We start from the raw sequence: 14,773 nt of genomic DNA on the forward strand, positions 1-14,773 counted from the left end.
GCATTTTCTGTATTGTCATTTCATTGACATTGACTATGTCAACCTCCTCTGTATTGTCATACATTTGGCAGCAACGACGTCAGCCTTTTCTTTATTGTCCTACCTTTAGCTCATCGATTGCCTCCTCTGTATTTACAATATTTTGTCTTCAACGACGTCGGTCTCCTCTATATTGTCAAAGCTTTGGTGTTGACGATGGCAATCTCCTCTGTATTGTCATAGCTTTGGCGTCATTGACGTCAGCCTCGTCTGTATTGTCATGCTTTTGGTGTGGACGACGTCGGCCTCTTCTTTATTGTCATAGCTTTGGCGTCATTGACGTCGGCATCCTCTGTATTGCCATAACTTTGGCGTCGACGACGTCGGCCTCTTCTTATTGTCTTAGCTTTGTCGTCATTGACGTCGACCTCCTCTGTATTGACATAGCTTTGGCGTCGACGACGTCGGCCTCTGTATTGTCAAAACTTTGGCGTCATCAACGTCGGTCTCCTCTATGTTTTAATAGCTTTGGCGTCGACGACGTCGGCCTCCTCTGTATTGCCATAGCTTTGGCGTCATTGACGTCGGCATCATCTGTATTGCCATAGCTTTGGCATCGACGACGTCGGCCTCTTCGTAATTGCCATAACTTTGTCGTCATTGGCTTCGACCTCCTCTGTATTGACATAACTTTGGCGTCGACGACGTCGACCTCCTCTGTATTATCAAAGCTTTGGCGTCATTGACGTCGGCATCCTCTGTATTGCCATAACTTTGGCGTCGACGACGTCGGCCTCTTCTTTATTTTGGTAGCTTTGGCGTCGGCATCCTCTGTATTGCCATAACTTTGGCGTCGACGACATCGGCCTCTTCTTTATTGTCATAGCTTTGTCGTCATTGACGTCGATCTTCTCTGTATTGACATAGCTTTGGCGTCGACGACGTCGGCCTCCTCTGTATTGTCAAAGCTTTGGCGTCATCGACGGCGGTCTCCTCTATTTTTTCATAGCTTTGGCTTCGACGACGTCGGCCTCCTCTGTTTGTCAAAACTTTGGCGTCATCGACGGCGGTCTCCGCTGTATTTTCATAGCTTTGGGGTCAATGACGTCGATCTCCTCTGTATTATCATACCTTCGGCGTCGACAAAGTTGGTCTCTTCTGTATTGTCATAGCTTTGGCGTCAAAAAGCTTTTTCTAAAAAGACAAATACAAATGCACCAAAAATAGTTTCATGCAAGAACCTATTCCAGTATACCTGAAAGAAATTTGGCAACCTAACTTTCGACTGAATTTACATGTGGTGCGTGAGCAATCACAGCGTAAAGGTACACGCGATGTCCGGCTCACAGGATATCAAACGATACTAGTAAAATGGCGTTTATTTCTTCATGATTTTGTTGAACACATTAACAATAAGATTTTTTTTGTAATTTATATTAATTTTACTTATTAAACAATACAACAATGATGTAAATCAGTTTCAGCATTTCAGAGCGAAAGCTATTGGTTGTAAAACCGTACAGGAAGAACCGTAGAATCGAAGCTTTTTTTACAAAACCTTTTTTTTCTCATTCATCATTTAAATTACTGTTTGACAGCTAAAATGCTATTATTAATTACCATCTATTGAAGCTGTACACCATTTGTATTTACCGCGCTGTTTTAACTGACAAGTTTTGAAAAATACAAATATCCCTCGGGCAGTTTGTTTTATTCACTTTACTTCCGCAAATTATTTCAATCTATCAATATTAGTAACACGTGGATTTAAAATATCTTAAAAGAAAAGTGAGTTGCGATAACTGGGACAATTTTGAGAATTTTCTAAATTTAATTATTCAAATATTCTGGCATAGGAATTTGTTTGCGGATTTTAAGCGGAAAAACTAACTTGTGCTGCATCGTATTGTTTTAATTCGCGCGTGTAGGTTAATAGTTCGGTGATAAAATAAGGAAATACACATGAACGCATACATGGTGTAGTAATGACATTTTTTTTCAAGATTTAAAGTATAGAAGAAAAAGCAGAAATATATTTGTGTGCACCACAGACGGGAAAATCGCTGTTGGACGTTGCTATCCAAACATACGTTTGTTTCAAAAATACATTATATATCACCAGTGAGAAACAGCAACTGTTTAAAGAACAATGGTCAATCTTACGTTGACGTATATACTTTGGGGGTTTGGCGGACTGCTGGGGCTGCACCATCTATACCTAGGCCGACCCCGGCAGGCTTTTATCTGGCTGGTCACGTGGGGCGGGATGGGCATCGGCTGGTTGTGTAAGTAGAGTGATAAAATAATAATAATAATAATAATAATAATAATAATAATAATAATATCATAATAATAATGATAATATCATAATCATAATAATAATAATAATAATATTAATAATAATAATAATAAACACATCTTTATTTTAAGACGGTAACACATAATAACATAGATACAGTGTCAACTATAAAACATCATATTTTCAAATAGTCTAAACCAAAACATAATGACATACAGCTTTACAGCTTTACACAATTCACACATGTATACTATCATTCAAGTAGAAAAAAAGGATATAAACAATCATAGGAAGTATTAATGAATAATAAACCATGGTAAACACATGTATCATTCAATGTATCACTGTTTGGGCATGGTAGTGTTATAACGTGTGTTTTGTACACCTAAGTTTAAACAGATTACCAGTAAAGTGTATTATTGCATACATTATTAAGATTTTAAAAATTGGTCATTCAATGTTACTGCTTAATTGAACTTGAATTACTACACGATCTACTTGTAGCGGAGTTAAATGTTAAGATTCATGACATTGCAATCCGTCCACATACAAACGAGGTTGTTTTCAATAAAAATGGCCGAGGAGTTCCGAATGTCTTGTCCCCTTTAAAGAAACTCTAGTTTTGACTCCATCGTGATTCAAAGCATATTTTTAACCGTATTCACATTTTGATAAACCTGATCAGCATTTACTGAATGTTCCTGAAATTTCATTTTTTAGCAGAAGTAACGAGAATCAAGGATTACGTTGACGAGGCTAACAATAACCGGAAGTTCCGGGAGTACATGCGCGTGGTGAAGACACATTCTCCCCGTCCTGGATTCAGCCCTGTACTGCTGGGGAGTCAGCTTATGATTGGTATGGTTGGTTTTAGTGTCGGCAGCACAAACTATTCTTCATGTTTTCTTCATGAAGCTATTCATTAATATTACATATGTACCATACTATTTAGTCCTAACGTTTTTCATTTCAAAACTTTTTTCTGTTTCTATTCTTTTTTTTAACAAACTGTAATTTTGTAAGAGTGTTTTGCAACACAAAGTTAAGATTTAATAATGATCTGAAACTTTAATTTTGAAATAAAAGAATATGGTCTCAATACTTGAGGTTATTGCGCAAACGCCATAAGCGGATGGTACAGTTCGTCACCCTAAAGCATTTATCTTCAACGTTGCATTCGTTGCAGGCCACCAACTTGGTAAACTTCTCATCAACGCCCCTCCTGAGTACTACACGGTAGAAGCCTGGTATGGGCCCATCCTGTCACACCTGTTAGCCGCCCTTGGGGCCTCAATCGGTAAGAACTGAGTACTGAGATATCATTTTAGTGTAGAGTAACAACTTGAGAGAAAAATCCTTGTAGTTGTCCGGTTAGCGAAGTGGTTAGCGCTCTCGCTTCTTAACAAAGCGACACAGGCTCGATCCCCGGCCTGGACGCAGTTGAGTTTTGTTGGTGGTCACCAAGTGCGTTTTCTCTGGGTTCTCCGGTTCCCCTCAACACAAGACCACCGTCTCGCCTAACATTTTGCCAACGACAGTGACTTACCTGTATTATAAGTTTCTTCACAATCGTTGTAAAATAAATAAAGTTTGAACTAAAAGCTTTAGTTAGATTTACTCAACAGAAGCCTGATACGGATCTATCCTTGCATATCTGGCAGTTGCCGTAAGGGTATCAACTACTTAGACATACTATATTGGTTAAGAGTACCACCTAAAAACAACTATTGACCAATGTTCCTCCCTATAGTACTTAACGGTATGTCAGGTATAGATTCATAATGACATACCTGCTAGCTGCCCAGGGCTTCTGTTGGTGACTATTTTGCACCTTTGAGTTCTTTCGAAAGACAACCAGATAATATTAGTGCTTTTGTATTGGTATATTTCTTATGTACGAAGCCAGAAACATAAAAAAAACATAATATTACCGCAAGAACGAAAATATCTTAAGTTCATTGATATTTTTAGCACTGTTTCGAAGACATAACTCTTTAAGTTATAAATCTTAGTCTTTGGTTGAAACCGGTACTCCGTCGGGTTTGAAAGGCCAATAGAAACGCGCTTCTAGTGCTCTTATTCAGGATCAAACCTGTTTACACAGTTCCGTATCATCAGTATAATATCTTGTAAATATGTATTTCAGGTGTGTATTTGGCTTCTAACATTGGGCCACAGAAGGCTCCGTTCTTCATTCCGTTTCTTGCGTCGGCAGCAACCGTGCCGACACAGTATTTGCTTCTCAACCGTCGGAATATCTACATTATCGTCTGCGTCATTGTTGCCTCGTTTGTGAGTTCGCTGTATTCCCATTGGGTCACCAAAACGAGGCCAAACAATCTGATTGGACATTTTAAAGTATTCGGATGCCTTTTACTCGGAATAACGGCATATGGCGGAGTATGGGGATCCAACCTGTACTTTAATACAAAAGTGCAGACACTTAACGGAACTGTGGTAAGTTGTGTTGCAATTAGCTGTAATTTAACATAGCTCGTATAATAATTTGACAAATTCGTTGATTTATTTTAAAGCAAACGTAACACTTACGATCATGAAAATTGCTTTGTAAAAAGAAAAGCAGTCAAGGCGAATATGTAGGCCATGGTTTGCTTTGAGGGACCTTGGGTAGTATGTTGTGTTTTGCATTAAGTAAAAAATGATGATCAAAATAGGACATAATATCAAAAACTAATAAACACCAGCATATAAAGAATGATCTAAACGGATTTCATGTCAGCAAAGTACATGCAGCTCATTCGTTGGCGTATTTGAGTTTGGTTAGTAGTATCCAAGCCGGAGAAGGAACTTTCCTCAGGGAACTCTAGTTCCCCACAATGCAGTCCTGACCACACTTGTTTCAAAATCTTAATACGTTTATCTTGTCCGGCAACACACTCTATATTGACTAATAAACTCACATTCAAACTATATACTGACATACATGTACATGTATATATCCTTATTATAACAGATAACGCTACCGGAAGCCTTGTCCAACTTCCTGCGCACGCAGCCGTGGGACGACGCTCGTACAGCTGCGGAAGACATGATCCCATGTTTGCGCCTATACGGCCTAGACGCTTGTCAAAACCGGCTGCTGAGTACATTGGCGGAGATATCAGACCCCGGGAGGGACGCATGGGCGTTCATGGTTAGGCGACATTCATTGTCTTATTTGATATATGGTTTTTCTTAAAAAATATGTTGGTTGGCAGCAGCCCGACTCAGACTTTATTCGGGGAATCATAACATTAGAAATCGATTCTTTTAAGATAATGCTAACTGAACAAGTGCCGGAATGTATTTATTGCATATTCCAATGTTAAGAAAAGAGCCGGGGTCATATATCGTAATGATGTCATATTCAATATAAGATATGGCAGAAACCGCTGAAAAATAACGTTTTGGACGCACTTTGTGGCCTTAGACACCGCAGACCTACAACAGATTCTTTTTTATTGATTGTAGCTTTTTTATATCTCAGTATTTACACCAATACAATTCTTATATAAGAGACACACACACGCACGCACGCACACACGCACACACGCACGAACGAACGCACGCACGCACACACCTTGATTTTGATCCGAACGTTAAAACATGAACTATTGCCTTCTGTTTTACAGGTGCTAGGCTTCGACAAATACCCATCACAGAAACAGATAAACTCGCATTGCCGTAAAATGGCAAGCAAATGGCATCCCGACAGATTTGCTAAGAAAAATGAAACCGTACAAAAAGAAGCAGAACAAAAGTTTCTTGATATTCAAAAGGCTTGTGGTATGCTAAACAAAGCTAAACAGCAAAGAGAGCGTATCAATACTTGGACGTCGTCTGAACCAGCTGATGGGACTGTTTACACAGGTTCTGATGACGTAGACACACAAACTAGTGACGAAGATGGAAATAACCATGGTGATAATGAAGAATTTGATGACGATGGTGATGATTACCATGGAGACTACGCCGATAATGATGACGATGATACACATAATGATGAGAATGATGAAGAAGAGGAGGAAACTGATAATTTAGAAGAACAAAGCTATTGTGACAAAGAGAATGACTCATGTTAGTGTTTTAAATGACTTCTTTTTATAAAGAGCGTATAGTGACATGTGTAACATTTTGTATGTTTTAACTTTCAATATTTATTTATAAATGAATTTGTAATTAATGTATAGTAATTTATTGAACTGAGTGCTGTTGTCTGGCCACATTGAAATGTCGAGTCTAAATAAATTTCAATGAAAAGTCTAATACGAGTATCATATAATCATTCTTTTATATTGGTCGTTGATACATGGGTAAGGAATGAATTGCCATGATGGTGTGTTTGATTTATTTCTATATATTTGTAAATAATATTCAAGACCGTTTATAAAGCTGAATGATAAGTAGGTTATGCTGATGCACATACGATCAATTTCCTGCAATACCTGAGTTCAAATACGTAAAGTATATACTATTTATCCTGTAAATATGTGGTTATATCAATCATTTCAAGAAACAGATACATAGTTCAGAAAGCACTATTTCAAAATAGAATATAAATGATATACAATTTCCCCGGGCTCATGTTCTAATTCTTTACTGATATCTATACACAGATAGACACGCCCGTTTTCCACCACACATGGAGATAATAAGACGTGCTGATTTCTTGCTAAACGCTATCGAATGAGGTTTCCTCCCTTCTTTGCCCGGCATCGGGATAATCGTTTCTAGACCACGACCATCTAAATGGACTTTACTGACTCCGTGCAAATTCCACGTGCACACGAAAACATCACCCTTGTGGCCCATGGTCACTCCTTTATAATACCCGTGCACATCCGTATCTTTGCACTTGAACTTTAATTCCCCCGCGGTTAAATCAAGTCCGATAACTCCATGGTTGTAATCCGTCACGAAAATCGTCTTAAATCTAGGATCAACCTCAATGTACAATGGGTATCTTAGGTCTACTATTCCTGGTCGAAAGCGTTTCCGAACTTCTCCATTTTGCGACATTATTCTGATTTCTCGTTCGTTCGAAAATCCGGAAGTGACGTATAACTCTTGGTTATAGCACGTTATTCCAAAACATTCAAAGTCTAGAGTCAGTTTCTTTCGTAGTATCAGTTCTTTCCCGCCAAGTTCGATAAATTGTATCGCTTTCTCGGAAGGAATCGTTGTAGCAACTAGCTGTGGTTTAATTGGTGCAACATCACGTGGTGGTGACGTCAGCGCTGTCATGGCAACAGGGAAAAACGCATGCGTGAACACCTTGATGCTTCTATTGGCGTCATCTGCTGCAACTACACTATCGTCTGGCATAAACGTCACGCCTGTTATAAATGGTGTGTCGGTATCGGTGTCTAGAAACACGGATATGTCCCCTGAAGCAATGAAAACAAGAAGTACATGTATATAAATAATCACAACATAAATTATGTTACAGTGATTGAAACAAAACAAACGAAGTACTGCCAAGGATTTGCACGAATTTGCACGACGAGGTCAACCATGGCTATGACCATACCTTATTTTTTGCTTAGAAAGACAACAACAGCAGACGGGCTAAAGAACACCAAATCTCGAGCACAGAATGCAAATAATTTGTTACCTACCAACATGGACTGGCTTACGGGCCTTGACCAGGTTGTCGTTGTTTAGGGCCTGGATTGAGGACTCGATACGGGGGAGGTTGAGACTGCTCTTCCCGCGCTCTGAACGACTCCCCGTGCTGAAATCAGTAATTACACAGAGTAAAATTTCCATCAGATTTATATTCAACTTATATACCTTATTTATAACGCGTATTTTATGCCCTTGGTTAGAGGAGCCGATAGGTTTGTGAAAATGGTCTGTGTGGGAGGCGGTGGTGGCTACGTCATTTTGTCATATATTAAACCGAGCCTCTCTCTACACCTTTTACACAGTAATCTATCATACTGATGTTTGTAAATTGAATCAGCGTTTCAAGTAGCTTAAACTTTGAATTATCGTGACTTCGCCTCTAATCCATAAATTAAATTTCAAAACATGTGCAACATATATAACCTATGTATCGACTAGACACATCACACCGACTGCTGCCATCAGCGATTTGACATTTACTTGTACGTATTTCATGGAACTAACTACTTAAGAAGCAAGCTTATACACCGCGAACATCGATACATGTACTGTTGGGATTATTCTCACTTCAACCAATTAAACCGTAGCCACAAGAGCGAAACTCTTTGAAGTGACGAGACTGGTTTTCGAAGCCGCTGTTTGGCGGCTCATATTAAACGTCTCTTCGTTGCAAAATGACATTGCAATTCTGCTTTTTGAGACTGATTCAAGTTTATTTACCAACAGTAGTTAAAGGGGCCAGACACCAGATGATACAATTGCAAGAAAAAAAGACAATTGCCAAAACTTAAATTGACATCGTTGTGTAGAACGCATTGAATCCTACTTACTGATGAATCACATCGCGTACGACACATCCATCTTTTGCTGTTTTTGTGCATTTTTCCAATTCGAAATTTAAACTGGGAAACTATTATGCGCTTTTCAACGGCGAAACACAGACGAGACGTCAACATGATTGTTGCGTTCATTATTTCAATCATGTAAAGTGACGGAAATAGGAAAAAGGAAATACTGTATTTGCCGCTTTTGGGACCGTCCGGTGTCCAGTCCCTTTAACGCTCCAAATTTAAACATCGCCTATAGTATTATGATATCCTTACCTTGAATGAATGTTGATTCTTTCACCTCCTCCCACATTCGTTATACTGAGGCGGCGGTCGGTGGGGAGGCTGGTGACGCTCATCTTCCGGTCTATGTTGGGGAGCCCGCCGCTGTGTAGGCTCGCCCGGGAGGACCGTCGTTCCAGGGGTTTGGCCTGAGATTCAATGTTCTGTACCATGTCCTTTACAGAGTTGTCGGCCTTCATATCTCCGAAGTCTAAAGAAAGTTTGGTGTAAAATGAAAGATATCGATTTATTTTCTTAAATGGGGCAGTGTCTTGATTAACCAAATTGTTTTCATTTTCGGGCCTTCTTTTCTCAAATCGAAACAATTATTTTGACTTTTTGGATGTGAAATAAACCTTCCTCTCTCATATTAAGACTACCATCGTATGGAAGTGTATTGGCTGTTTACATTTACTGGACAATAATATCTTGGGCCGTGTTTATTAAACATTTTGAGGCATTTCCTATCCTAATTATTTTTTTTACATGTTTATAATCAAATTAAAAGATGTGAAGTATAATTTTCTACGTTTAAGTAAAATAAATTAAACGCATTTTACAAGGTGGCGTTGATAAGCACGAAATATTCGCGCGTAAGATTAAAAGGTCACACGGAATGAATTAAAGTGACACTATTATTCAAAATCAATATATGCACTTGTACAACAAACATAAAGATTAAGTGATAAATCTTTAACTACTTATTTAATAATGCATTTAAGGAAAATATTAATAACTGATAACACAATTGTAACCGTGTATTTAATAGCTGAAAACAAAATAATATATTAAATGATTGCTGAATGCTAAACGATTTACTGTGATCTACTATCGTCTCATAAGGTAAAAATACTTAGATTTCTGCACCTTTCTTTGAAATAAAACTCAGTTTCCTTCATAAGAACCATTGTTTTCGATATTTATTCATCTGTTTTGCTTTATTAAAACAATTGTATTAATCGCGGTTAATCTTAATGGGGGAATAAGAGTGCAACTTTTAGACTTGGACCAATAACAAATCCTGATCCCAGAATGAAGGCATACATGGCAGTAAGCAGAAGTCAGTGTTGACCTAAGCGGTCGGAAAAAGTTTGCATACAATCCTCGTGCAGAAGGTAAGTCGTATTTTACTTGTTTGGTGTATTTACTTGAAATAATGAATTAATAATACATATTATTTGAAAAACAAAGCAATGTACATGGTGCAAACACTCGACTTTGTAGAAATAATGAATTAATTCAGGGCCATTTTTACTCGTGAGGTAAGAGATCTGTGTTTTTCAAGGCATCAGTAATTCTTTGTAACAGGAAAATCATTTCCGCTGTTCCTGTTTCTTTTCATATTTAATGTTAGTCAGCTTAGTGAATGCTGGACGTATGATTATGTTATTTGTCCCAGTTGAATGCAAATAAAGCTTAAAGTTTAACCGTTAACCTCTTTCTAACACAGAAGATTTCGTTTACATATTATTTAGTACAGTATACATGTATGTCGGTAAGATTTTTCATTTCTATGAACTGCGAGCTACACGTACACATATAAAATATAATTGAATTATCTCTGAATTGAACCAGGAATGTTTGGAACGTTTTGATAAACGTTCTCATCCTTTGTCACAATGTTGTTGATAATGCAAAACAGTCCATGCTATGATACCGGAACATCCTGGGTTTTAATGGTCATTTATTTTAATCAGGTGAATCGTTAGATTTAAACAGAGGCTGGGCCAGTATACAAAATCAGACACTAAGTTTATTAAAGGGTTATAAGTATGCATGTACAAAATAAAATGGTTATTCAACTGCATCGAATCAAACCAATTATTTTGGTACCAACATACTAATAGTGCTTATTCCAGACAAATCTTATCGAGTCAGGGGACATTTTTAGCGAGTCGATCAGGCCACATCAATCATTATTTTAATTATGGCCTAAGTGAAGTAATATGTACTTACCTTTTAGAGTAAGGAAGAACTTCGCAATGCTTGTATTTGGAATAAACGTTAACTGAACCTTCTTCGGAACTTTGGATATCTTTTTGCGCTGTTCTTCGTACTTATCCATGACAAAGCGTGTTTTCTTCATGACAACGAACAGCGCTCCATTATCGTTGCCAAGGTAACAGCGGTCAAGGTCTTTGCTGTAGTTATCCAGCAAGGTCATGGCCGTTTTGCAGCTTTGCTTGTGTTCTGTAAATCAATAGACTTAAAATGAGGTCACAAATAAAATAATATACTTTTTTTGGTTTTACTCGACGTTTGGCATATATGAAGAATAATGGATACATGTATGTTGGTTTGATGTCTGCCTCTGTGCTATAAACAATTTTGAGTTCGATCCCTGGTGGAAGATCTCTGCTTACAGTCAAACAACGTCTTACCAGCATTGTATATGTATATGCTTATTAATATACATGTATAGTCTAAGTTCCACTCGAACCCCTTTGTCTCGAAATCAAACGGACCGTCAAAAATATCTTGAGCCTCGAGAAATATTCGAGCCAAGCGGGAATGCTTACCTTCAGCAGAAGGAAACCGGTCCTTTACACCAAGTATAAGCCAACGAAGAAACCGAGCCAAGCAAGTTCGATCCAACGGGGTTCGCCTGTTGTTCGCGGCCTAGCACAAAGCGCTTAATATGTGTTATTGCATATTTTCTGTATTAATAACTGTATTCTCATCTATCTTACCTTTGACAATATCTCTCCTCTGGGTTGTATAATTTTCTTTCTTGACTAATATGGCGTTTTCTAGCCGGTCCAGTATGGCATTTATCTCGCTTCGGAAGGCTTTCACCGCTTTCACAAACTCGCGATCTTGGTCAGTGAGGTTCGTTAAAATGTCCGTTTGCTCCTTAAACATCTTTTCATACTGACTAATCATCGTTTTGAGCGAGCTGTCAATCAGGGTCACATCACGGCTGGATCTAATGCCCTTAGAAGCGTCGTCGAACCCCATGACGTTTTGGCATGATTTGTGATTGGACAGCCCGCAGACGTCACAAATTAAGACGTCGTGGTCGGCGCAGAATCGTTTTACGGTTTCCTCGTGCTCAACGCATCTCGTCGGGTACTTTGACAGGTACTTAGCGACGTCGTCGGCGATTCTTTCAGGCGGTTTTATAGTGTTTAGTTTCTCGACCCGATTTAATGCGAGTCGCATTAGTTTGGTTGTCATTTTCGTTTAAATTCCTTATAAGATGTTTATCCAGCTAAAAAATGTTTGTTTCATCACATAGTTAAAGAATATGTTTGTTTTATCACAAAGCTCAAAAATGTTTGTTTCATCACATAGTTAAAGAATATGTTTGTTTCATCAAATAGCTCAAAAATGTTTGTTTTATTAAGTAGTAAAAGAATATGCTTGTTTTATCACAGAGTTAGATTATACGCTTGTTTCATCACAGCCAAAGAACATGCTTGTTTTATCACAGATGTAAATAATGTTTGTTTCATCAAAGAAATTGTTAATTCAATTTTACATCTCCAACTGTAACCAAAGTTGAACGATACCTTGTTATGTCCCGATATATCCTTAGACAATTTAATTCATACACAAAAAGACGGTTTCTTTCAGGTATTTGATACATCATTTAAGAACCGTTCTCCACCGATGTATTTTATGTAATGAAACAATTAAAACCTTAAACAGTTTAATTCATTAAAAAAAAGACAGTTTCTTTCAAGTATTTGATAGATCATTTTTAAAGCCTTAAGAAATGTTCAGATTTCATTAACATTCATAGACAATGTCTTCATTGATTAACGATCAATGCGCGCAATTATAGTGACAATTCACCAAAGGAATGGAACAATGAAGGTGATTTCGCTGATATCATTTGATCTAATTTGGCAACGTATTTAGAGCATGTTCTTAATAATTGTCCTTACGAGGTCGACGGTTTAAGTAATCAAGCGAATTGATTAAACAAATAAAATTGACTGACAGCTTTTATTTCATCATTTTTACCATGGTTACGGCGGAGAACCCACGTGATTTATTGGTCACGTGCACGGCTCAAATTGTAAACAACCGGTCTCGCTTCAGGTTTATTTAAAGACGACTTCTTAAATATTACTTATTACTAAGATATGCGTACAAAAAAGAATCACGGCGCACACAGCGTAGCATTGCTCTACAAAATTCGGTGCGCTTTTTGAGTGAACATGTTAAAATTTGACATTTTTTATTGAAAATTTTCTATGATAATGATATACACCTATAGGTCGGTTTGGTACAGAATTCCGCGTTATTAAAATTAAAATAGAAAAAAGGTTGGGCCTACCTATCTACCATATTTTTGGAGATGTTGGTGGAAACGAAGACTTTTTTGGGGCCTTAATCAAAAACACGGCAGTTCTAACCCAACTTTAAGACACCATATTTCCCAGTCTTATCGTGGCATGCACGAACTTAATAATTGTTTACCACTAATTCGTTCCTAATGATAATTTCTACTTTTTTATAATCATAAGGATCTATACAAGTAGTATATTGTATATTTTTTAGTATCATCCGAAACACGGCCTAATCTAACCAAATTCAACGACTTTATTTCCCGGTCAAAATCTAGTGTAGCAGGTATTAACATTTTCTTCCTTAATTAAGAATGTTCATTCAAAAACATATCGTCACCTTAGTGCAATAACTCAATAACTGCATAAAGAAATAGAAGCAAATATTGCGTTCTTGCACTAAGGTGACGATAAGGTGCAGCAATAGTAATAAAACACAAATCTCCGATTGACGATCTTTTTATCCTTTAACAAAAAGTTTCACGGACAATCATCACAATTGTTGAATTGAATTCCAGACGGTACAATGTCCACATAATAAATTAATCAATCGAGTTTTAGAACCACTATGAAGTTGTTGCCCAGCTGTCCTACAAGGAGAGAGGAGGTACGAGAGCTGAAACATAATGACAGAGGACGAAACACACCATCCTCCCTCCCGGCCAATAAGGCCAGCTTTTGCCTACACTCCTTGTCCACCTGCATAATTGTGTGGGAGTCACGCCCACATACAAACACGTGACCACCCTCACTTACATGCACACCTTCAGGAACTGATAATTGTGGATCACTGAAAATTGATATCTTGTATCCTAAAAAATCTATTGACATAAGCTCGTTAGTGTTATAGTTCGTATGATAAAGCGTGCTTCCATCATTGCTTAGAGCCATTTGGTTGCATACTAGAAAGTTAACATGACCCGACGTGTCCTCATATATCTTTTTCACAAGGTTTCCATTCATTTTGTAGAGGTAAATTGCCCGATTGGATTCTACATACAGCTGACGCTGATTGTGGCAATAGAGACGCACTCATGTCTTACGGGGAACTTCCTTTTCAACTTTATTCTCCCATTTGTAACCGTGTAGAAATGTACTTCACTTTTGTGCCCTCTGAACTTATTCACAACAACCGCCACTTCGTTGTTTACTATGTTGCATACACCAAAAGGCATTGCTAGAATACTCAATTGTGCTATAAGCCGGTATTGGGTGTTCAATAGCTTGACCTTTTCGTTGAGTTGGTCAGCGATCAGTAATTCACCACTCGGTAATTCACATATACCTATTACCCTGCAGGATCTTGTATCTTCTTTTGATTTAACGCTAACGTTAGCTGTACATATCAGTTTGAAAGTATGGTCTGGTTTTATTGCACCTTTGTCTTTAAATTGTCCGAACATTTTTACTTCGCAAATTAATTTCCTCAGATTGTTGTCGGGTTCAAATGCTAAATGTTTATT

General features: G+C 37.9%; 2 protein-coding genes across 2 annotated transcripts; one reads left to right on the top strand and one right to left on the bottom strand.

Annotated features, from left to right (window-relative positions):
* Positions 1–2,128: 2,128 nt before the first annotated feature.
* LOC128240972 (dnaJ homolog subfamily C member 22-like) lies at positions 2,129–6,360 on the top strand. The gene is made up of 6 exons (XM_052957959.1): positions 2,129–2,264; positions 2,999–3,136; positions 3,465–3,575; positions 4,425–4,570; positions 5,253–5,432; positions 5,911–6,360. The coding sequence occupies exons 1-6, from the start codon at positions 2,129–2,131 to the stop codon at positions 6,358–6,360; spliced, it is 1,161 nt and encodes a 386-aa protein (XP_052813919.1).
* A 244-nt stretch (positions 6,361–6,604) lies between these two features.
* LOC128241744 (uncharacterized) lies at positions 6,605–12,712 on the bottom strand. Its single transcript, XM_052958807.1, has 5 exons — positions 11,706–12,712; positions 10,972–11,205; positions 9,010–9,226; positions 7,897–8,012; positions 6,605–7,665 (listed from the first exon to the last, which is right to left on the bottom strand). The coding sequence occupies exons 1-5, from the start codon at positions 12,190–12,192 to the stop codon at positions 6,875–6,877; spliced, it is 1,845 nt and encodes a 614-aa protein (XP_052814767.1). The 5' UTR covers positions 12,193–12,712; the 3' UTR covers positions 6,605–6,874.
* Between the last annotated feature and the right edge of the window lie 2,061 nt (positions 12,713–14,773).

Source organism: Mya arenaria, chromosome 7, assembly GCF_026914265.1.
Source record: "Mya arenaria isolate MELC-2E11 chromosome 7, ASM2691426v1".
Taxonomy (NCBI): domain Eukaryota; kingdom Metazoa; phylum Mollusca; class Bivalvia; order Myida; family Myidae; genus Mya; species Mya arenaria.